Below are 24,458 nucleotides of genomic sequence, written 5' to 3'. Positions count from 1 at the left end.
CAGCCCAAAGCCCTTCACAACAGATTTGGAAAGCAAGTAAATATTATTCTCCTTACTGTAAACATAAGGAAGCAATGCTGAAGTGAGACACAAGGCCACCCAGGAAACCAGTATGGGACAAGCTGGGTACTTGGGCAGTAAGTCATTATGAATTAAGTCATTAACTTGTCTCAAAACAAAGACAAATTCATAGTAAGGCCACAGTTGTCTCTTAGCCCTCCACTAGGAATACAAAATGTCCAACTGAGTGAGGTTATGCAATATGTAGTTTAAATCCACATTAAGATTGCTTTAATTTGCTAGAGCAGAGTAACAGGGTGTTCAGGTAAACAAATGTTGTGCTCTGTTTTGCTGCACATCTTTTCACAAGCAACAAGCTGCAAAATAGGACAAGGTACTGACATGAAAACAAGAGAGTTTCTTGGACTTTTCTTCAGAAGAGTTTTCTGCATACTACAAAGACCATTTGAGAAGGAAGATATAAACAGCAAATGAGCAGCTAAAAGGCAAAATAGCTAAAAGAAGGCTACAGAATGTCAAAAGAACATGTTAATCATTAACACTTATTATGTAACAGACCTCACAAACCTAAGGAATTACACTCAGCGACACCATGGCAATTGAAGCCCCAAGCTTGCACCAGCTCACATCATCACAGTACCTCTGCTACACCTAGCAAGCACATACAGAGCTCACCATCAGACACAAAGTACTGAACCATTCTCTTGCCTTTAGACATCCACCTACATGTTTGCATTAAGCTTGTCATTTCAGCTCCTTTAAAGAGAAAAGCAAACTATAACCTGAATTCATAGTCTTTTCAGTATCAATATTTGGTACTACTTCATGTTATTACAAAGTTAAATCAGAATGTGGTGTCAGACTGGTTGCACACCTTGTGTGATGTAGGATCAGCTAGCCATAGGAAAGGCCAAGAACTATGCAGGCATGGTGACTGAACCATGTGTAGGATACACTCCTCTGGGAGATGTGAGACCACTGTGCTACACTCAGCCTACAGAGCAGCTGAGAACCTCTTTTACTATACATGGCTATCCTGGTCAGGCAAGCCCCACCTCAGACTCAATTACAAGTATGTTCTGAAGTTCAGACCATATTTACCATTCTACAACATCTGCAAGACCTAATGAATTAAATCAATGACTCTCATACAAATCAGAGTGTTAAAAGTACCTTTCTCCTTCTCACTGTATCGGCTTATGTTACTGTTGTCACTATACAAAGGACCAGCAGTTGCATGGGGCTTGCAGCTGTGATACTGAGCGTTGAGGGTATTGACTGTGATGTGGATTAGGTGAAGTACAATCTTGCTGATTTCACAGTCTCTGTAGGGGTACTGTTCAGCAAAAGAGAAAAACTTCAGCTTAAGAACGAACTTTTCTCCTTGGATAAACATTTAGGCAGTAAAAAAGAAAAATTACAATAATATTGTCAGCTGGAGGCCCTTTGCCTTCCCTTGACTCTACATTTCCAAATATACCATGAGAAGCAGGACTCTTGTCAGCTTTGTACACAGAATTATTTCAATAAAATATTAAAAGTCCATTTAAGTAACACTTAGTGTCTGCACTTCCTTGTACACCCTCTACAGACCTGCTAGAAATTTCTTAAGCATATCAAAAGCTGCATTTGCAGCTCCATTTCAGTGCATAAATGCATTACATTTTAACAGCATTTCCTAAAAAGCATCACTCAACTGAAGAATAAAAACAGCTAAACAGACACACTCCTCCATTTAAAGTCACTACTTAGTTTTTTTTAAACTAATTCTAAGTTACTCAAAATACTGCTTACTGGAATTTCATACATCATTTTCCTATTTTAATATCCATATTTTCCTTTCTCAGGTAACACCTGAAAGACAATAAAGACTGAAGAAGCTCAGAGGAAGTCAGAAGCACAGACTAAATCCTAACTATTTCAGACACTGAAATTAAATGCAGTGAGTATATCAAAGAAAATTGTCCTTTACAGTTCCATTCACTTGCCATACATTTAAGTGTTCCCTGTAACAAATTTCAAATTGAAGGGTAAATTTTTCTGTGGACAACGTCTTGTTAAGACCACTCACCTTGTACAGAATAACAAGCAAAGCCTTTAACCACATCTGCCGAATGTGAGGCTTGAGGGACCAGAGGGAGCAGCGAGGAGGCTGCTGAAAGTAATGCCTTAGCTGAGGACAACTGCAATATTTCAACACCTGCACCACCAAGGGAAGAAGGTGTTTTCCCAGGTTGATGTTATAGTCCATCACCTGAAAGGAACACAGGAGTTACCTCACTGAAATCAAATCAACTGATGTTAAAAAACAAAATAATTAATTCAGTTGAGGTATTAGGTAAGGGAAAGGAAATCAATGGTTTTAAGGAAATCTCACTACCATTTAGAAGCCTTCTGCCTTTTAACCAGCTACGCAGAATGAAACAAAGAAAATGTGTTCTGAAATCCTTTCATCCAGCACAGTTTAAATTTTAAGATACACTGGCAAGTTCACAAAACATATTATGCTGAAATAGCCTTGTATTATAGCACAAATTGATCATGCTTCAATACACAAAACCATACCACGTCTATCCCACATTTAACAGGATGCACCTGTGAGTTTTGGGGATTGAGTAGTTCGGTTATTAGGGGGCTTTGTACTAACATTTTAACATTGTACTGGCAGTTTTTTGGGTTTTTTTTTTTGGGTTTTTTTTTTTTTTTCTTCAATAGGCTTGTAACATTAGGCATTAGGGTTTTTTAAGCCCTGGGTTCTGGAATCAGGTTCCATTAGGTTCCCACTCTCCACCAAAGGTAACAGTGCCCACTATGTTATGCAGGAGGTTTATGCACACAAATCCTAAAGGATCCAAGAACAAAGCAAATGAAAATTATCTTGCTCTAAATAAAATGCTCATCAATCTTAAGTGGTGGTGTTGCTGCAGACAAGTTGCTGTGATTACTGTTGGTCACATGCCTTGCCTCCATCATGAACTCTGAAGAGCATCACGCTATTTGGGGCCAGTGGTTTGAATGCTAGAAGTGATTCAGAAGCGCAGTGAAGCCATATATTCCCACTACCTTGGCACGACTGCGTTTCACTTGAAACTGCAATGCCATTTTTCATCATCTTCCTATCGGTCTTCCAGCGTGAGCTATTTTTAAAATCACACATGCTGAAATCAGCAGTTAAACTACACCATGACAAGGCTCACAAAGCCCTTGTGTCTGACGCTGCCCTACGCCGGCTGACAGCCGGGAAGGCGCAGCCACAGGCCAAGGCAGCTCCAGCACAACTCCCGCCCAAGATCTAACATGCCCCTGCACTTTCAGTGGACTTACTGAATTTATCAGCAGCTCTCTACGACTAAACAGCCAGCCTATGCTTCTTTTGTTTTGTTTTTATTAGAACAAGCAGAAGAGACTAATTGACAAACACTAAACTCATGGTCTCAAGCTGTCTCCTGAACAAGCCAACTACAAGTTTTTCCCCAGTAAAATTCTCCAGTTTGATGTGCAGCTGTCTCAAATACTTAGATGTTAAATAGACGAATCCCGTCTATTTAAATAGTTCAACAGATGAATCCCGTGTCTATCCATGTAGGGTGAGCCACTCGAATATATGATTTATAATCACCAAATTCGGTCCTACGCCGTAACGCCGCGTTCCCTCAGGGAGCGGCAGTTAGCACAGCAGAGCGCTGCCGAAAGGAGCACGTCCCGTAAACGCAAACACGCCTGCCGCTCAGCAGAGCCATTTTCCAAGCTGCCGTAGGAAAATAAGGCATGAAGGGATGAAGGAATAAAGGAACAGAGGAATAAAGGAATAAAAAAGGAATAAAAAAGGAATAAAGGCCGCGGGAGAGGCGGAGCGGAGCCCGCGCCGGGACAGCGCGCTGCGCAACAGCGCCCCCGCGCGGGCAAACAGCGCCGCTGCAGAGAAACCCGGGCAAGCGGAGCCGCAGCGCTCGGGGCTCGCGGCGAAAACACCGGGACATCTGGGGCCTGGCTTTTAATTAAACTGTCCCTCGAACCAAGCTCCAATCAAAATCAGCGAACCAGCAAGCCAACCTAATCCCAACCTTTGTGGAGCTCACGGGTAAAGCAAGTGTTTATGGCTTGGGGAAGAGCGTCTGAAATAGATCTCTTAAGAGCTCAGTACGAAGCTTTCACTCTGTAAACACATCTTCGGATTGCAAACGGCATTTCTCTTGCAGAAAAGGTGATTCCGAACACAAAGCAGCCCTACAGCTAAGAAAATAATTCTCCCAAAATACAAATTAACGTTGATGTCTGCTGCAGAGAGAAAAACCCTGGACTACTGAAGCTCTCGAACTCCTTTTGACATCAGAGGAATCAGGATTCAGTTATAAAGCTTTTAAACACAAATGGTGAATTTGGTTCACACAAGACATTTTAAAGGTGGAAGAGAAAGGCAGGGGCTGATATTTACATTTGCACTAAGGAGTACTTCGGAAAATCAGACCAATTATAATCACCGAAATTTGGGCTTCCAAACTTGGAAAAACTTGGAAAACAAATGTGGAAGAAGCTGTCCTGATCTGAACTGCCACTTCCAGACTCTCAATACAAGAGCCACAGGTCTGAATCTGCTTTTACACTCTTTAATTTAAACCTGCACAAACGAAAGGTGATTAACACCGAGCCAAAGTGCACTGGGACAATGGAACCCAATGCATTTGCAGCTACCCAGTTTGCATTAACACCATTTATTTTGCTTCCTGAAAGATGAATACCTGGCATCTCCCCAGCTGTGAAAGTTTATCCAACTGTCAACATCACATTTAACTTTGAAAAATGACTGATTCCAATGCATGAACCAGAAAATCTGGGTAAGATCGGCAGAACCAGAAGAGACAAGGATAACTTTGGGCAATGTTTGAAAGTTACAAAGGACATCTGAAAACACAGCCCTCTTTGTCTCCTAAGGTAATCCTTTAAGAGAGACTGTGAGAAGGAAAAAGCATTGAAGTGATGATGATGCTCCACTGCAAACAGGAATACTCTGCAAGTGAGAAACATTTTTCAGACAACTACCACCCACTACTCTATCAGTGGGAATTAATTGAGCCTTAGAAAAGCCCTGTGAGATAGAAAATTATGGTCCTCCTTACTAGGTGGAGAAAGAAGGCACAAGGATGTGCTTGCTCATTTATCACAGCAATATAGGCAAAAGTTTATAATGGCAATAGCACTCACTAGGAAAGGGAGAACAGAAAGTCCTGGTGCACTGTAAAGAATAAAAATGAGCCTCCTGCAAAGTGAAGAATGTTGAAGAATTCACAGACCATGAACTCTTCTTCCGTGGGGAAACAAAACATGAACAGGTCTTCCTGAAGAAGAAAGGAGGAAATAATATTCATGAGGAAAGTAAGGCTAGGGAAAGAAGGCAGAGGTTAGAAGCAGTCTCTTCTTTTTCATACAGTGATAGTATTTGCATGTCTCCCTGCACACAAAACTATAATCTCTTCGCCAGTGATGCAGCAGCTTTAGAATACCAGTGGAAAGAAATTCCTTCACAAGCTGAAAATGTGTTGAAATTTTAAGTAGGATTGTTGAGATATTGGGACACAAGAAAGATGACAGACTTTGGACCTGGTTAGCATAAGAGATTTGATAACAGGATGCCTTGGCAAGAGCAAACAGAACTTTGAGGATTAAAAGAAGATTCAATCAGACTGGTTTACCAGAAAAAGAAAATTTCATTAAACTCTGCAAGCAAGAGATGTTGTAATATACATAAGTTTGTGATTTTAACCTAATCATTGTAGTAAATGTTACTAGTCTTCCCAAAACAGTATATAAGCATTGGTAGTGCACAATAAATTCAGATTCTGATCACCTATCATTCTTCCCTGTCTCTCTTCATCACTGACATAGGATTAGCTCATTCAGCCACGATTTTGCTACAAAGAAGGCTGTGCTACCATTATTTCAACAACAGGCAGTAATAAATAGCAGCAAAAGCTAGTAAGTGCCTTCACCTACTTGTGCTATTCCAGCAATAAAGGCGTTAAAGCAGGTTGAGACACGCATTTTTTGGGGTGCAATCATGAAGCACCCTTCCTGCTGATCGTAGCCAAGCAGGACGTACAGATGGCGCTTGACGGTGTTGAAAGCTTTAGCGCTGCTGATGTCCGACTCTGCGCTGCTCTCATCCTTTGCCATGAACTTCATCAGCACCGTGATGAGCTGGTGCACGGTCTGGTGGTCAATCCCAGCATCCTCTGGCAGCAGGTCTTTGATTGTGTTGTCGTTCTCTGGGGAAGGTTGTCCTATGGGCACAAGAGACACTGGTATCAGACACTGAGGAACGCTGTGTAAACTCTGTAAATCCAAAAAAAACAGGGTAAGGAACACACCAGATTTTTTTTTACAGAGTTCACTGCTCCATTTCTTCCCAAATACACCCCCTGAAATTGCAGGAGACAGGCATTCACTTCTGAGGACACTGCTCCTCTCTTGCCTCAGGTCCAACAGCACAGAAACGCCTACTGTGTCACTCAACTCCATTTCTCAGCTTTCCCATACTTAGTGGAGCACCTTATTTCCCATCCCAGTGCATTTCTGCCAAATTGAACATTATTATTCTTCCACATCCATCAAATCCCACTGCCACCAAATTCTCATCTGGTATGGTTATCAGTCTTTTCTCAGTAAACATGAGCAGACATCAGCCTTTGCCAGTAGAAAATGTACCAAATGGCAAGGGTAGGAAATAAGAAAATTGTACCAAATATGGATTAAACAAAGAATGAAAACTTCCCCCTATTAGCATGAACCTGTATTTCTCTTAAATAACATGCTACAAATAACTTGCAAATAAATAGTGTTATTTTAATATTCTAATTTACTCAAATTCTCAATGTGATATGCTGTTCTGACAAAGGATTCTTGCTGGTACAACTGCATCTGTCTTAGGTTCTTCACAAGAAAAACTGCAATGTCTGTAATTTTTTTAAATAGTTTTGAAGTGTGTTGCATTTTTACTTGTGGGTGAACAGAGGTTTGTTTGGCTGTTTTGCAAAGCACAGGAGATGGCTGTCATTTCTATGACAGGTGAAAATTAAAACTATGCAGGGGGCACAAATTTTCAGATCCACTTCTGTTAAGAATAACTTTCTTTTATTTGTCTTATTTGGGTTAGAAGAAATAATGAACTTTATGTTATACAATATTTTTTGTTCCAGACAGTTTTCACTGGAATTTTTTACTTAAAAACCCTCCTTCAAAAAGGAAATTCTCTACCCAAGCTTTTGCTGGACCAATATTTGCAGATACAAAAAGAAAACAATGAATTCTGAAATAATCAGAATCAGAAATAAAGCAAAACCATTTTCAGAAGTACTTCAAAAATGTAAGCAGAAAGCAATCTTAGCTTCATGGACATAAACTGAAAAATAATATTTTTATTCTTATATAATATTACACCCAGGTTAAAATTTTCCATGGAATTATATCATAAAGACACAATTTTCATAAGGATGATATCTGAATGTATTATTCAGCCCTATTTATATCTCTATAACATGTTGTGAGATTTTCAATAAAATAAAGAAGGAGATAAGATGAAATTAATGAAATGATCATTTGGCTCTGAATAAATACTGGTTCTGCAAATAGAATTCAAAGTGCAATTAATCTGAAAAGATTAAACCATTTTATTTTCACTTGCTGAACAATATAATTTAGAAGTTCAGTGATAAAATGTTCAATTTTGAAAGTATTTCAAAACTCTAAAACAAGCTAACAGACACTTCCCAAGACTTTTCCTGACACTTTACTTTTCCAGAAATAGTACTGCATTTTCTGATGCGTTGAAGATCTCATTTCTCATACTGTATCCTCGAGGAAAACCATACAGCAGGATAGAGTGAACAGAGCTTCACCCTGATTTGTTTGTCACAGCTGTGCTAAAGATCAAGTCTATGGAATGTCATTCACCCTGGTTTTATTTCTGGCATTGGAACCTGCAAAAAACCAGCAACGGAGAACTACTTGTTTAAAACTAAAAAAAATTTCAGTCCAGTTTAATAGATAGATCTTCAGAGCCTGGAAAATTTCTGCTGTCTGGAATGAGTCTTGGGTTATATCAGGCCTGAACTAAATATTCATTTCATCAACACAAGATATAGGGCAGCCTGTTATCACATAAGGCTGTTTAAATCCAAGCTTGGAATGTAAAACATGGACAGTTCTGTCTTTACAGTGGCTAGGGTAACTTTTATCCCTGAAAATTCACATGCATTTGTATGTGCCTTTACAAGGTATATAGATATACACACCCATCCTCCCCAGCCCTCATCAAAACCTTCTCACATCACCATATAGCCAGGTAATATATAGCCTCCATGCCCTAATTCAAAACAGCCTTGCCTCCAAAGATTCATCTCTTTATTCATGTGTGCCTTATATCAGGCCCCTTTACCTGCAAATTACTCTAAGGTATATCACAATGTAACATAAAGCAGCAGATCAGAATTAGAGCACGCTTCATCATCCCAGCTGTGATCCCTATCACTGAAACTCTCTCACTGACTGTCCAGGATACTGCAGAGAACATAGGAACAAACACAAGATCCTGGTGTGTAATCCATGCAGAATGCACACTGAATTCAGCTTGCATTTGAACTGTGCAAGGACGCCTGTTTTAGATCTAGAAAGAACAGATGAGCATGAAAACTGGTTCATTCAAGGGCTATGTATAAAATACATGTTTTTCTACAACAGATGTACATCCTCCATCTAGGAGTCAGTCAGTTCCTTAGCTGAATCACATATGCTCAGTACTGCCAATGCAGTATTAAAAACTGAAACAAATCTCAAAAAAATTTTTTTACAAACATACAAGCTTTTAGGAAGAAATAATAAATATTGGGCAGGAGAAAAGGGACAGTGATTAGTCTTCTAGTTTCCAAATCATCTGTCATATTCTGAATAATATTATCAGAATTTTCTTGAGATCAGTAGTTACTAGATATATGAAACATTTTATATACATAGTGGAAACTTTTTTTTAACTTAGGTGATGAACTACCTAAGCCTTTACTTACCTAAGGAAAGTAAAGTGTAGCAATACCAAAATACATCTAATAAAACCACAATGGGTAACAAGGCCTACTGTGAGACTGACAGCTCTTATGCAACAAATTCCTTTAAGTCCAGTATTTAGCAGGTGGTTGGCGCCATTAAATGAAGAACAATCATCCACTGATATACCTGTTTATTGCATCGTGATGTCATTTGTTCCCTCTGTGAGCCTGTGACAACCCACACATATGTTCTGGAAGGAACTCGTTTATTTCCAGCTCTCACTGGGCTAGCACAGCAGGGCTACATCCTGAAAACTCAGAAACTCCCCTATTTCATTTCACAGCTTAGTCAGCTCCCACAGTGACAAGGTATCTTCCTTTCAGCTGATTATCAAATAAGTTGATATATTTTGATTAGGAATTTGCATCTCTTGGAAGTATTCCAAGTCTTGAAGATAGAACATGAAAAGATCTGAATCTGACATCTTTTCACTTCCAAATCATCAGTCTACACAGCACTCAGAGCAATAACTGTCAGTAGCCACAATTATTAAGAGATTCCTTGGATCCTGCTGTGCTGCCTGTTCTACAGAAGCCTGACAGAAGGGTGACATCTTCAGAAAATGTCAGTAAATACTAAAAATAAGGGACTTGAGATATCTATAAGCATGCAGAGGAGACAAATGTAATATACAGAAATGACAGGCAAAAGCATTCTATCTGCTGTCTTTAAAATCTGAAGGACTCAAAGATCTGACTCAAAACAGGTGACCCATGGGGCCAGTCTAGCAAATATTTACTTGTGGGGAATCAAACACAGGAGGGTGAGGCACTGCTGGCATAGCTGACTGACTCCAAAGTCTTACTTACAACTGGAGGCAGCTTTCAGTACAGATTGAGAGCAAAGCTTCAATTTACACTTTTTGGAACCGTGCTGTGATTCAGTCTGCCATTTAGATGACTTCCATCTTGCGTAAGTTTATCTCATGATTCAGCAAGAAAGTCAGAGTTAGAGCCTTCCTTTTCCTGTTCCATCAAAACACACCTCCTTTGTCACACCCACCTGGTGTTTGCTCTGGTGTTCCTCCAAGTGCTGGTGCAGACTGCTCATGTCTGGTCAAGCTCACAGCTTTAGAAAAAAAAAAAACAAGAGCAACTCTGTTTAATAAGGCAGCACTGACATCTTACACTTAGCATATATTCAGTGCTAGCACATTTATGTTCATTTACTCATGCACTGTTGTCAGGCAGTGAGTGTAACTGCTTGGAACATGTCACTTGTGTGCCCTACAGATTTTGTGTACTATGTTTTAACTCTAATTTTCTCCATCATTTAATTTCACTGGTACTATAGTCAGCACACAGGAGTCCCTGTGCAGCATCAGTAATTGGTCATGAAGAATTACCTAAGAATCCCAAAATATTCAGAGGGACTGTGTTGGAAAGAATACATATTGCAGTGTTGGAAAGAAAATTACCTTTTAAGTTAATAGTTCATCAGCACCCAGGTTCAAAAGTTTTATCAGTTCCTATTATATGGGTGAGAGCAATGTGAGAGGTCCAATTTGAATATAAAGACTAATCTGTGTTTGCAAAATTCTCTAAATGAGAATGGCCAGGCTTCATTTCTGCTTGGAAAGGTATCTGCATGGCACTCCATACAATCCCATGGTTTTCCAGCACTAGGTCCCCCTGCAGAAGCCCGCAGGAAGGATGTGTAGCATGGACATTGTTTCCTTAACAACGGAATGCTGAATATATTAAAAACCTCATTTGAGACATTAACAGCTGTTTTTAAGACATCTAGCATATGCTGCATGCACTTATTAATAATTATCATTAATAATAATATAAGTAATAGAGGATTTTTTTCTGTAAAATCTGTATCTATTTAAGACAAAACTACTGCATATTAGGCACAAATAAAAATTAAGATGTAGAAAAGACAAACTAGTCTTGGAGCATTTTATTCTGGCCTTTTAAACAGACACATCTAGACACAATTTGTCTATGTCAGCTTTCTTTGTCAAACTCACTGACTTTGTCAGAGTCTTTGTCAAACTCTCTGACAAAGCAGCCAGAAACCAACTGGATAAATACTGACAACTCCAATGTGTACCCATCGACGGGATACGATCCATGGGGAGAAGACAGAGGTGTGTCACAAAAACATAAACAGGTACTCAACGAATTTTGGTGGTTAAGGTTTCTGGAAGGGAGAGCGCTCTCTTGGACTCGGCGGGTCCCTTGACGCTGTCCCTCAGGGAGCGCACGCTCTTCTGACGGTTGCGCGCGAAACGAGCCCTCTTGATCTTCCACATTGCCGCATCACTGAGGTTGGCCACGTTTGTCCGGACAGCAGTGATAGCTTTGCAAATGCAACGGACCAAGTTAGGATTCATTCCACAGCACGGGGAGGTCCTGCCGCTGCCAAGTGCCAAATGCAACTGGGCCCCGGGTCTCACTCGAGCCAAGAAAGTTTCAAATGGGCCCACGGGGTCCATCTGCAAGGTACTCATTTGCATGGTCTCATTCTGAAAACCATAAAACCCCAAGAGGAATAACTGTGTTAAAAAAATATGCTGCTATTTGGTCAAAAACAGATTCTTGAAGCCAAAAACTGAATTTCAGGCTAAGAGAGTATGAGGTGCCCCCTATTTAAAAGAAGAAATCTCACAAGTATGGAGCACATTTAGTGTACTCATACCTAACCATGGCCTCTAGTTTTGCCTTACTAACCTCCTGTTCTGCCTGCACCTACCATCCTGATTTTGAACTCAAAAAACCTGTGAGTGTTGATTATGGAGTTACAGTGGCATTATCATCAATATCACTGTATATCTCAATGGGATCACCAATACGTTTCCACACTCATATCTATAGTGCACTGGAACCCTTTGAGTTTAATCATCTGAGTGACTGAAGTCAGTGAGCCCATCCTTTGCATCACCCTTCTCTTTAACATGGCAAAGAAAAAGCTTAAAAAGAAATCTTAACATTTTCTTGTGCTTGTTTTAAATCACACAAAAATATTCCTATTTAAAGCTATTGCCCTACATTGGCAGGCAGAGGTGTAAGAAACTAGTGGCAAGACGCCCTCCTCAGGCCACAGCAGCAGTTCCCAGCATTGGTCAAGCTACTCACAGATGGAGAAGAAAATACCTTTGCAGTTCCACCCCTCTCCTGTGGAGCAGCCGCAGCACCCAGACTTTTTTAGGCACTGGGCTCCATGCAGATGTAGAAGGAAGTATTAGGCTGCTGAGGGAACATGCACTGTTCAAACAGCTGCTCCCATCTCCTCCAGGAAAATCAGATGGAAATAGATCTGACTTATAGACCACTACTTGGGTTAGGAAGTTTTCAATTATTCAGCATTCTAAAAAATCATGCATGAATTAATTTTTAGCACCTCTCCAGTGAAAGGAAGATTTGGTTTCTCATTTAGAAACCAAGTATGAACAGGACAAACATTTAAAAACATTTGTCACTGCAAAAATAGTTAACTGAGCACTGGCTCTAGGAGTCCATGTATCTCTTATGTTGTGCCCCACACATTGGGGTTTTTCAGAGGGTCAAACAGCTCCTAGGGCTGACTTTGTACAGACCACCACAGGACAGGGTTGGGCATGATCTGGGACTTGAAGAACAGCAAATGTAACAGCATTGCTGTTACATTCTGCAGTAGAGCAAGTGGGTTAATGTGGGTTGCAGGATCATAGAACCACACCACAATTCAACCAAGGCTGGTAATCACATCCTAGGGAGAGCAAAACACAACACCCAAAGATGCAGCAGAATACAGCCTAATCTGTATTCAGGAAGTAAAAAAGGCTTACTTTATTTTTTTTATTTTGACCTGAAAGATTACCTCATTTTAGAGAATTTATGCACGAGACCTGCAACTCTCTCAGACTCTTGCAAGCAGCTAAAATTCCAGAAGTTGGTAAAAAGTGATCAGATTGATTTCAAATATGCTTACTTGTTGGGAATGGAAATTCTTTGTTGCAGTCCAGATGAAGCTGTGCCTCCAAAGACAGGGTCTCAAAGCGATTCACAAAGAACTCCCAGCTCAAAGCTGGGATATCTGCTTTCAGAAAATGAAGTAGCAAAAGCTTACTAAGAATTGTGGGCCTATCCTTGACAACTGTGTCAAACTGGAAATCAAGGCAGAGGCAGAGACCCTATAGAGGGAAACAAAGAAAACAACACATAACTGAGATATGAGATCTCTTAAGGATTTTTTAAATAAAGGGAAGTCAAAGCTCTTAACTTCTTCTGTCAGTTAGTGCAGGATCAAGGTTTAGCTCCTTTTTTCTACCAAGCCATATAAATCAGAACTAAAGCTACTGATATCAGAGGGAGAGTAAGGTAAGTAAAGAGATAAATAAGCATCATATTTTGAATGTAGAATTTTCTAAGACTTTGAGTAATACAAAGGTACAGGCAAAGTTCTATCCTACTGCATATCTGGTACACAATATCAAAGTGCTTTGCTCACGCTCCCCATCTGAGAAAAACATTACATTTAGGTAACTGAATCAAACCCTTAATTACAAAAAGAATGAATCACCAAGGTTAAACAAGGGAAGAAAGATTACACTATGAAATGTATCAGAGGCACTTTGCCTGAAAATTCTTCTGTACATTATCCGCACTAGAATTTTGTCTGGACTGTCAAGAATTAAGTTTGATAAGAAAGCCCACATATTGAATATGAAAGTGCAGTATACTGGTCTCCTTGAACCCAAGTTCAGTAACAGTGTCATTGAACTCAATTTCTCTGGAAATTATTTTGAAAAGGTACGAAATGGAATTAAACTAGTAAACATTAACAGCTTTTTGTAGGCAGTAATCCTGAGCTCTTTAAAATACATATTCATTCTATTCTCCATAGAACTAGAACTGAATTGTTCTATGATATTTATTTTTTATCTTGCTTTTCTCACTTAGGTATCTGTTTAGATTTAATCATGTGAATCCTAACTGGAAGGCTCTCTGACACTCATAAAATTACATGTCTAAGTGAATCTTGAAAAGATCGAGACCATGTTTGGATTTGCTCAAATATATTTTCTCACTGTGAGCTCAGTAGGGTCTCATTAGACTTAGAAATTTATTTTTTTTATTGAAAAATACCAAAATATTTTCATATAATAAAAAAAACCATTTACAATTTTCTACAATAGCAGTTCAAACACAATAATCCTCTGCAGTCAAAGTATTTATGGTTGGACTCAATCTTAAAAATTACTTTTTCCATTATTCCAAGTTGGGGTAGGGCAGTATCATTTCCCTTGGCTATTTTGTGCATATGTGAAGCACCAAGACCAATAATGCTTGCCTAAAGAGGTATTAGCAGTGACTGTGATGTTGTACATGTGAACTCCAGGTGAAAAGCCAGCTTCCCACTGGAATGTATTTTTTCCCATGTAGGCACCCACCTGTAAAGCTGGCCTCTTTATAGTGTCAAGTAATAATCCAGCTCTTGTAGCCACTGCTGGGTTGACATCTTCCACAGCAGTCAGGAAACAGCAGAATGCATGAGCCAAAGAGTACTTCAGTAGGTGGTTTTTTGTCACAGAGTGAATATCCAAAAATCTGCACAACACAGCCACTTTCTCAACTGTAGCAGCGAGACAAGAGGCATATTCATTTAGGCAATAGTTTCTGTACTGATTAATACACATTTCCTAGAAATAAGCACAGCTGAGAAAGTAACAATGAAAAATAGCTAGAAAGACTTATAATTTTGATTTTTATTACCCAAAATATCTCATCATCTTCTCTATTTTACTGCACACTGTTGTGCCATAGTTTAGCACCGAACTATCTCCAAAACTCTCCAAAGCAGCAAAAAGTTCATAATCTGTTATATGTCTCCTCAGTTACTGCAGAGAAAGCTCTACTTCTTCAGAGAAGAAACAAAGTAAAAATAGAATACATTTCTCAGGCCTACCTGCTTCAAATCTCATTTTCCAGTCTTTACTGTTGAAATTGCTGTTTATGATTGTCCAGAAAATGTCAGCTCCATGAGGAAGCGAAAGCGCATGAAGAAGAAGTGGGACTGCCAGGGAAGAAAGCTGAGAGAATTCAGACTTCACAACTCCCCATAAGCTGGCAAGAAAAGAAAGAGCAAGCCTGCTTATAAAGACACTCCTTTCTTTTAAATATATCCTTTCTTTTAAATATAAAGAACTTTCCATAAAAGTCCTTATGAGCCATGCTGGGCATTTATGTGAATACTACAGAGTGGATTGTACTAAAAACAGAAAAAAACTGTAGGAAAACAGAGCTACTTGCAAATCTTCAACTACAGCACTTTTTCTTGAAAATCCAGGTTCAAATATCCCTCACTTTGAAATAGTTCATTTTGAAAGAGTTTGCCTAATTCAAGACAACTGCCATGGAACACAGTCTATGCTATGAATTAGGAGCTTCCGCATGACCACATAAGCCACATGAACTGTCTTGACACCACAAATCACGTGAATCCACAAATAACTAAGAAGTTGGATATTCACAATTTGCTGGTATAGATTCAGGACAGATTCTCTAGGCTGCTAAAACTCTAAGTCTTGGGAGATTTTCAGTGAAATTGATACAGAGCAGCTGTTAAGTGCTGACAAACAGTATTTCAGAAGACCATATGCTGTTGTTTACTTAGCTAGTTTTCTTCAGAAATCTCTTTCTCCAAAGAGAATCTTAAAAGGCACAGATTTCAATCCAATTCACTCTAAGTGAAATACTATTGTTGTCTCAGATTTAATGCTAAGATCCTATAAACTCTGTGCCTGCCTCCACGACATCCTTTATTTTATTTTGTAGAGTATAGGAAGATACATCAGTCTCAGGTAATGGTGTTATTGAATATGAGAGAGTCTGACTCATTGCAAAAGAGGTGGTTCACAATGGAGTAGCCATGATGGACACTGCAGGGTTACCTTGAATTCATTTACATCTTAATTAGGCTGTGCAATAACTTTTGTACAGGTTTCTTAATCTTTCCACACTGCTCTACTACTCTTCTTAATTTCCCACAGTAAACTGGCAAATTCTTTGACCCTAACAACAAATGCATACCTGGTGAACCAATGAAGTATGAAGACAAAATGTGCAATAATAACTCACCTTGCAATCAACATATGATCTTGAATATAGGCAAGAAATTGTGGATGGTCTTTTCTTGCTATATACAGGCATTCCCCATGAAGACACAGGATCTTCAGACAATTCAGCATGTTAAAAAGAATGTCTGGTTCTTCAAACCTTGACATTTCCTGTGTAAACAGATGTTTCTCTCTCAACACAATGGCACCGCTTCACCAACAATACAAACTAAACTAACAAGTAATCAATTTTACCTGCAATATAGTGTATATGAGCTTCAAGGTAACTGGAAGTTGCTGATAACAAAACTTCCTTTCTGTGTCATTCTTTATTGCTGTTAAAATGTAAGTTACAGACAATATTAAAATTCTTTTATCTATGAATTCAAAATGAAACTCAAGAATGTTAAGGTGATGAGAGATAAATTAATTCTAGGCACATTAACCCTGCAGTCAGCAAAGTTTGCATAGCATAGAATGTGGCATCTAATGTTTTGGCTACTTTGTATGTTCAAAAAGCCAAGACTTCTTTTAACACTCTTGGAACACAGTCACACTTGCTATCAACTTATTTACAGCCATTTCAATTAATATGTTGAAAGAATTAAATGCATGATAAAAAAAGTGACCGTGCACTGCTGGACTTGAAAGACTGCTTCAGAAACTTGTATTGTATATAAGCATTTCTTTTAAAGCCTTACTGCAATAACCTTTTCAGCCTCTACCTACCAGCATTTTCTGTGGTCTCTGTGTGATTGCCTGGGTTTTCTCCATGCTTTGGTGCTGATTTCTCTTCCTCTTCTCCTTCAGTTCCTATAATAAACTCAGGTCTAGTATACAGAAGACTATCCTCGAGGTTATCTGTGGGCTCCTTTAAGAATATAATAAGTTAAATTCATTTCTTGATGTTACCTACATACATGAGGCCATATCCTGCTGACTAAGCCACATTTGGTGTGACAAACTGAGCTCAAATGAGGCAGAGTTTGCTTAGTTCCATGTACATTTATGCACTCAAATCACCTGCATATCTAATATTTTGCATCAGCAAATGCATACTGACAAAAAAAAAGTGTGTTTCTGACATTAATTTAACAGAAACTCTATATGCATATTGAAGCTGAGGTGGATTCAATCAAATGGCCAATACTTCACCAGGTTTGTCATCCTTGCCTGAAAGCAGTAACAGACAGGAGCAGGGTGTCTCCTGCACTACTGTGGAGTTACAGGCTTAGGGGCAGCACCTACCTCAACCACTTTCACATTGAAAAATGTAAACTCCAGGCTGGAGTTACTTCTGCCTGTGGCAAGGAGCACAGGATTAAAGGTTCTCATTGTGATATTTATGTTGTAAATTTCAGAGTGAATTCTGGAAGTGTACCAGCACCCAAAAGACTGCACTACTCACTAATTCTCTTTTGAGATGGGAATCTGTACTGGAGGGACATGAGATAGTATTCAGTATAGTATTTGTGCTAGAAAAATTATGTGCAAAATACCTACTTCTAGCATACACATCAAATGAAATTCTGAAAATTTGACACATAAAAAGGCATCACTATTCCCTCCATGGAAGAATGAAAGCTAATAAAAACCTGCTATTAACACATCACAGCAAATGAGCATCAAAATAAATGGAATGATGCCTTCTTCTCAACTACCAGATGGAATAGTTACATATAATAGACATCCAGCCTAAAATAAATTCATCGGACCACCACCACCACCACAGGAAGTTCTCCAATTCTTCTGCAAAGCTACAGAGAATTTTAATGATGACTAGTGACAGGAGAGTACATATCCAGGTTGGATACTTAACCTGAAGTAAAATATTTTTTCCCACAGTGCTCAGCATTTCAAACAGTCAAGCTCCAGCTAAGGCTTGCTCACTTGACAACTGCTTCAGTCAAAATCATTAATTGTTTCAAAGTATCCACTCCTTGCTTTTAACAAAAGGTAAGTATTAACACTTAACATTTTTTTGAGACACTGTAGGATTGGAGTGATGCATGTCCAAAGTGAAATATCACCTCAGAGTTCATGGGGGAAGAGTTCATGGTGGATGAATATTGCCATCTTTCCTGGGTTCTTTGAATCAATTCAAACTTAGGAAATTTTACAGTTCAATGGCATTTTGCTTTAACCTCCAGAATCCTTCATGCCAAAAGTCAGTGCAGCTTTGCTCCCTTAGCACAATGGAATAAGAACAGTGAAGGAGTTTCAACACACCAATAACACAGACCCTTTCCTGCTGTACTTACCACAAGCCTGATTTCTTCCTTTGGAGCAAGCTGTTCCAGCAGCTCAAAACCCAGCTGGTAACACAGAATGCTGGACTGGCACAGACCACATTCAACTGCTTTTTCATCTTTCTGACAGGTGTGAGAACCACCCCAGGGTGCCTGAAACACATTGTTTATGATGGATATTATATCTTTTGAGATGCTGTTCTCTAAGCCCAAAGTGACACCATCATCCTGGAGTTCCATCTGAAAGAAAGGGAAAAGAGTAAGGATTTATTATTAATTTAAAAGGCAGTGTACAAACCGTCTGCATCTTCTTACATTTCTGCTAGTTTTATATTACAGTACTGGGAAGAATCTGAGATAAACTGTAACTCAGAATTTTAAATTGCCACTGGTGTTGAGGGCCAAGCTCAAACAGCTAGAGTAAATAGAGAATTTCAAGCACAGAATCCATTAATTTTACCTGGAGACTGTCATCCAAAACAACTATCCTTACACTCACAATGTAGAAACTTAGCTATCCAACAATTGATAACCTAAGCTTATCAACAAATCTTTGCCTCTAGTCTGTAAAAATAAACAAAGCTCCAAGGAAAAGTTCCTTTCACTAGTGTCAGGTTAGTATCTAACCTGGATGTGGAGCCATCTAACTTCTTTGAACATTAACCTATAATTTCTATAAAGACAGATGACAGCTGTACTGGGATTTAAATGCCTTACACTTCATGCCAGGCCCTTAGCAGAAAGAGAATCAATGCAGGATCAAAAGAATCAATGCCAGGCCCTAAGGAGAATCAATAAAGGAGAGCCAAAAGTGACTACAGAACTTCAGCGTTCCTTCCATGTGGATGTTTTTATTCTGCAAGTACCTGCTTCAGGATTAGATCAAACATCAGAATGAAGCAATTAAGATTCATTTCCTCATCTTCACACTCAAAATCAATTGTTTTTCCACTGGGATGTCCAAAATTCTTGAAAGGGCTGTGAAAAGGACTACGTATTGGACTCCGAAATGGGCTCTGGAAGGGGCTTGGGAAAGGACTGAGCATGTTGTGCTGAACTCTGCGCCCAGGGTCAGAAGCAACGCTTACCTGAAAACATAAAAAATCAGCATGTCCAAATGACTGTTAGACATTTAAGCAATGTCATTCTATCAGAAAATGACAAAAATAGCAAGAACTCTGACAGCCTTGCCACTCCCCTGTGTAGCTATTTTGCAAAATATACAGGTGTCCCTTATTAACACCACTGAACAATAGGATACAATGGAAGTACAGGAAGCATATTCTGCCGAGATTATACATTCTCTCAAGCTAAGTGGCTGACATCCATTATGTTATTCCTACTAAGGAGAATTTCAACATCCAAAACCAAACTGAAAACTGGTGCAGGCAGTAAAGCAGCCATCAGGTTACAATGATCTTCTCTATTATCCATGGACACTGACTTTATTAGCAGGAAGCTAATAAAGGAGCCCACGTCAAGAGAACTTTGTTAACTAAGGTTGTACCAAGGATACAGGTAGGTGGAAATGAAGTAGACACAATGGCAGCAAGTTTTGTCTGTCTGCACTGATTTATGCCCACACCACAGCAGGCCAGCTAAAACACCCTGAGAACTTCTAGGCATTGCAGGGAGATACACACTTAGAGGACACACCAGGTCGATCTTCACACCAGCTATGGTCTGAAAGACCAGACAGTAAGTTTAATCATTTTTTCTGCTTAGTTTATAAGTTATCATGGGCTAGGTGTGGCAGTGCTCTCTGCTCTATCAGAAGCTCTGCTCTATCAGAGCTCTATCAGAAGACTGGCAGACCACATGTAAGGAGTCATCAACTGCCTAGATGCTGTAGTTCCTTAAATCTAAAGAATCAAGTCTTTTAATTAACCTTGTTCCTGGTGTCCTTGAAGCTCTTCATCCAAACTACTGGGAAGTTAATTCACATCAGACCAAGCATGTGTAGTACCTACGTATTTGTACATGTTTTCTTCCAGACCATAAGCCTTTGACAGACAACTTTAGGTCACATTCTGCATCTCTTGTGTTTGGGACAAAAAATGCAGGGAACCAGAAACAAATTCCCCTCTCTCACCCTTTCAAAACATACTGGGCCCACCAAACTCATACCAGAATACAAAAGGTCACTCCGGATGACCAGCTGTCCATAAGAGTTTGTTCCTGATGGTTATTAATAGAAGTGCAAAGAATAAAACAGCTTGGAAAAGATACTGAGTTCCTACCTGTATTATCTTTATAATTTTATATGAGAGAGTAATATTAACTGAAATCATGCCAATTTTCTTTCATTTTCAAAATGTATACTGTTTTCAATCAAATGCTGCCATATTGAAAGATGATTTTTAATTCTTCATGTGGACTCTTTTAGGAAGACTGTTACAAGCAAAAAAAATAAGCAGGAGAAATAACAGTTACCCTCCGAGCTGCAAGATTTCCTGCCAGTTCACTGACTCTTGATTTTCTTTGATTTGCTAATTCTTTTACAGAATTAACTCCATCTGAAAACATGCTGATTAGTAACTGAAGAGGAACAACAATGTCTAGTTCAGACAACACCTAAGGAAAGACAATAAATAAGAAAGCATGAGTTTCAAGTTGGATCACAAACACCAGCTACTTTATATACATTATTGTAACATGATCCTCAGTTCTCTGCATTTAATTTTGGTATTCAATGAGGTGAGGTGCAAGCTTAGATTTCTGTTAGAATCAGGGCAAAATAAAACAGGCACTTTCAAAATATTTGTTGGCATCCAGTTGGTGCACCTTGAGATCAGTTTTATGCACAAACACACTGGGATGTGAGGTTATTCCACAAAAATATTTCTGTAAAGCAGAAATATTACCAATACTTGAATGAATAACTATTTTTTTATTATTCCTTTAAACTGATTTTTTTTTTAATTCTAAGAATTTGGTCAGAATGGCAGCCTACAGGTGTCAACACTGTGACAGGATTGTTAATTGCACATCATTTGGAGAATATTCCAAATCTATTTCACCATCTATTACATAAATATAAACTCATTTGTACTTGTCATTTAGTGTCATTAATTCAAGAAAAATCTAAAAAAAAAAATCATTCTTTACATGAAAACTCTGTATACCTAAAAACTTAAAATTACAGTCAGGTAAATTGGTCTTTGCAGAGGTTTAATTAAAATAACCCTCAGCAGGAAAGAAGCAATAATGAAAAGTACAGGTATTATTTTGAGGTGCTGTGGAAAATTTTATATCCTTTTTGAATTCGTTGCCCTCATCTGACATGATTATCCCTGTAGCCCTCTGTAACATTGGGTGAATGCCAGTTTTGTGGGCAAATATAGAACAAAAAGGGCGAGAGCAGCAGAAATCTTGGTGGGTACAGAGCTAGTCTAATCCAGCTCTTCATATGCAGAAACAACTACAGCTGCTTCTGGAGTCTGGAATTAATTTTGGAATCTACAGACCAAAATCTGTGGAGACTAAAAAGGAATGCTGTAAAAAAGTCAGCCAGCTGAATGGCCCTAAAGACTCAGCTGACAACAAAGGTTTTCTTTAAAAAAGGTTAAAAAAATTCCCAGGCTTCCATTTTTAAAGAATCACAAAATCATTTAGATTACAAAAGATCCCCAAGATAACTGACTGCAACCCTTGACTGATCCCCACCTTGTCAGCTAGGTTATTTGCTCATGATGAGTTAGCAACACAGGGTCTGTCTATCAACCATCCTTATATTGGAGCTAAGCAAAGGGCAGAAGGGCTGCATCAACTCAGAAAAGCAGATTCTTTTTCAAAATTATCAGCTGTTTCAGCATGACTTGTCAAGCAAGGACACTTACATGCAGCCAGAGCAAAGCCTGCTCCTGCACAGAAGATGGATACCCAGTGAATCGACAGCTAATAAAGCCAAACATCTCCTCCAAGGAGAAAGGGAGAGGACAGAGCTCAGTGTCAAACATTTTGCTGAAAAACAGAACAAAAATGTAGCATCACTGAGTTACCATGGCATACACTGTGTGAGATAGAACAGAAAACTGGTAGGAAGCTAATCTTACTTGCAGCCTCACCCTCCACAGGAGCTGAGCTAGGCTGCTGATACCACCTGTCCTGACTATACAAGGCCACCTCTGAATTTGGGGATGCCCCTTAAGAATTGACATCATGTATGTCCAGTTTCATTTTATAGCAATATCTTTTCCAACATCCAATGCAAAAAGTGGAAAATTTCTCATCTCACTAGTCCATTTTTCCACGTTTGCACTAAAAAAAAATTTATAGCGATACCTACAAATATGAACTTACAGTCAGTTTCAGAGCCCTGTCATCACTTAAAAGGCAATGTGAAGTTTTATTGTCAAAGTCATAAACCAGACATAAAATTATGACTCTGCCACTATTCTTATTCTGGTGTTTCCTTTGCACAACAGGGGAAGATATAAACTAAACAAATACATCAATGCCAGCTCTACTCCCCACCATTTCTCATCAACTGGATAGGAGGAGAAAGACAGTCCTTCCAACCTGCTGCAGGAAGCACACTAAGAAGATGCATTGCTCACACCAAAGAAGCATCCATGTAGTTGGCTCTTGACTCAAAGACAAGGGGGGGCAATAAAAGAAAACTTTCCCAAAGCTTAAATCCTTTAAACATAAGATACAAAAACAAATCCAAAGCATTCACTCACTACTGTCTATCGCACACACAGGCATTTTTATTAGATGTCACCATCTTACAACGCTAAAACCCTCAACAAACATATGCAAAACCAGAATGATTCCAACATATGCCTGCATACCTCAGCACTTCCCGAAACTCTTTCAGTTGGTTATCGGGCACTTCTGTCCTTATAGCCTCCAGCCATTCGGGCATGATACACTCCCACACCGACTGGTTTATCACATTGTAGGGAATCAAGCAAAGGATTCGGTTCAGCCCTTCTTTCAACTGGGTTACAGCACTACATGATTTATCCCAGTATCCACCAACCTGTGGGTATTTAAAAAAATCATACTGATGAACATTTCTAGTCCCTGTAACTTGCTCAGTATCTCAAATTTGCTCAGTGTGCTGCAGCCAGGAAATTTTTGGAGGCGATCATTAATAACTTCAAGGCAGAATTTAGAATTCAGCCATGGAGCTGCATTGTTTTTTTCCTCTTTAATTTGACTGACAGTACACAAAAGCCTTGTCCAAGACATATGAAGTTTGCTCACTTCCAGGCCATGATTCAGTGTATTATTATTCATAATTCTCAAAAAAGGCACAGATTTATTTGGTCAAACTTGCACCATCAACTTTTGCTCCAGGCAGCTTGTTACAGTACTGGGTCTTTATTCTGAAAAACTTGGTCTGTACAAGGTGTTCTTTCATGGGTGTTAGTTTAGGGTTTTTTGAAGAAAGGTTCTCAGTGATGGAAGCAAAAAAATATGCTTCTAAGTATATAAGTAATTGGCATACAGAGATTAATTATTCCAACTGACCTCGGCTCACATCTGCTGTTCCTGACTAATGGCTCTAGAGATGCCTGCTGTTTTGGCAGCAATTACTGGTAATCTCAGCCAGCAAACTATTTTTCCTTCATTCATCACAGCTAATTTCATGGCTATTTGTCTTCATGTTCTAGCGAAGTCTTGCAAAACTGGCAAGTTTTTGGTCTAGTCTTAAGTATTGCAGTAGGGGGTAACAAAACTCAAAAGAAGGGTTGGATCCAAGAAAAAAATCTGCAAGAGATTACAGCATGAGGTTCAGTCCTTCCTTGTCCCCTTAACCTCAAAGCCATGGTCTCTTTTGTTCAGTTTCTAACATTTGAAGCATCCATCCACCTCTCAAATTGCCCCAGCTGATCTACAAGCCTCCCAGCAGCAATGGTTACTGAGTAAAACATGTCCATGCTGGTCTGCACATGTACAGCAAATCTCATACAGTACATCATGAAAAACCCACGATGTACAGTTCATGTCTGATGATGTAATACATCACACGAAGGCTTTATGGCTCTTCCAAGTCTAGCCACTTGATTTTAGAAAACCAGCCCAACATGTCCTCT

The 24,458-nt window shown here is 39.1% G+C and overlaps 1 protein-coding gene across 8 annotated transcripts in view; it reads right to left on the bottom strand.

The window, feature by feature from the left end:
- Positions 1–24,458, bottom strand: part of UNC79 (unc-79 homolog, NALCN channel complex subunit) — a 106,815-nt gene that overhangs the window by 51,566 nt on the left and 30,791 nt on the right. For all 8 annotated transcript variants that reach the window (XR_005257110.1, XM_038138599.1, XM_038138602.1 and 5 more), the window contains 16 exons: positions 23,208–23,398; positions 22,251–22,374; positions 20,845–20,985; positions 19,278–19,499; positions 18,424–18,651; positions 16,892–17,033; positions 16,418–16,497; positions 16,185–16,333; positions 15,013–15,170; positions 14,498–14,679; positions 13,036–13,237; positions 11,245–11,424; positions 10,120–10,185; positions 6,013–6,299; positions 2,093–2,275; positions 1,195–1,357 (listed from right to left, as the gene is read on the bottom strand). Coding sequence is in view for 7 of the 8 variants with exons in the window: in XM_038138599.1 (XP_037994527.1) it covers positions 1,195–1,357; positions 2,093–2,275; positions 6,013–6,299; positions 10,120–10,185; positions 11,245–11,424; positions 13,036–13,237; positions 14,498–14,679; positions 15,013–15,170; positions 16,185–16,333; positions 16,418–16,497; positions 16,892–17,033; positions 18,424–18,651; positions 19,278–19,499; positions 20,845–20,985; positions 22,251–22,374; positions 23,208–23,398 (2,698 nt within the window). In the remaining variant the exon portion in view is untranslated. The remainder of the gene's footprint in view (positions 1–1,194; positions 1,358–2,092; positions 2,276–6,012; positions 6,300–10,119; positions 10,186–11,244; positions 11,425–13,035; positions 13,238–14,497; positions 14,680–15,012; positions 15,171–16,184; positions 16,334–16,417; positions 16,498–16,891; positions 17,034–18,423; positions 18,652–19,277; positions 19,500–20,844; positions 20,986–22,250; positions 22,375–23,207; positions 23,399–24,458) is intronic.

Source organism: Motacilla alba, chromosome 5 (genome assembly GCF_015832195.1).
Source record: "Motacilla alba alba isolate MOTALB_02 chromosome 5, Motacilla_alba_V1.0_pri, whole genome shotgun sequence".
NCBI lineage: Eukaryota > Metazoa > Chordata > Aves > Passeriformes > Motacillidae > Motacilla > Motacilla alba.
This window is presented reverse-complemented; position numbering and strand designations above follow the sequence as displayed.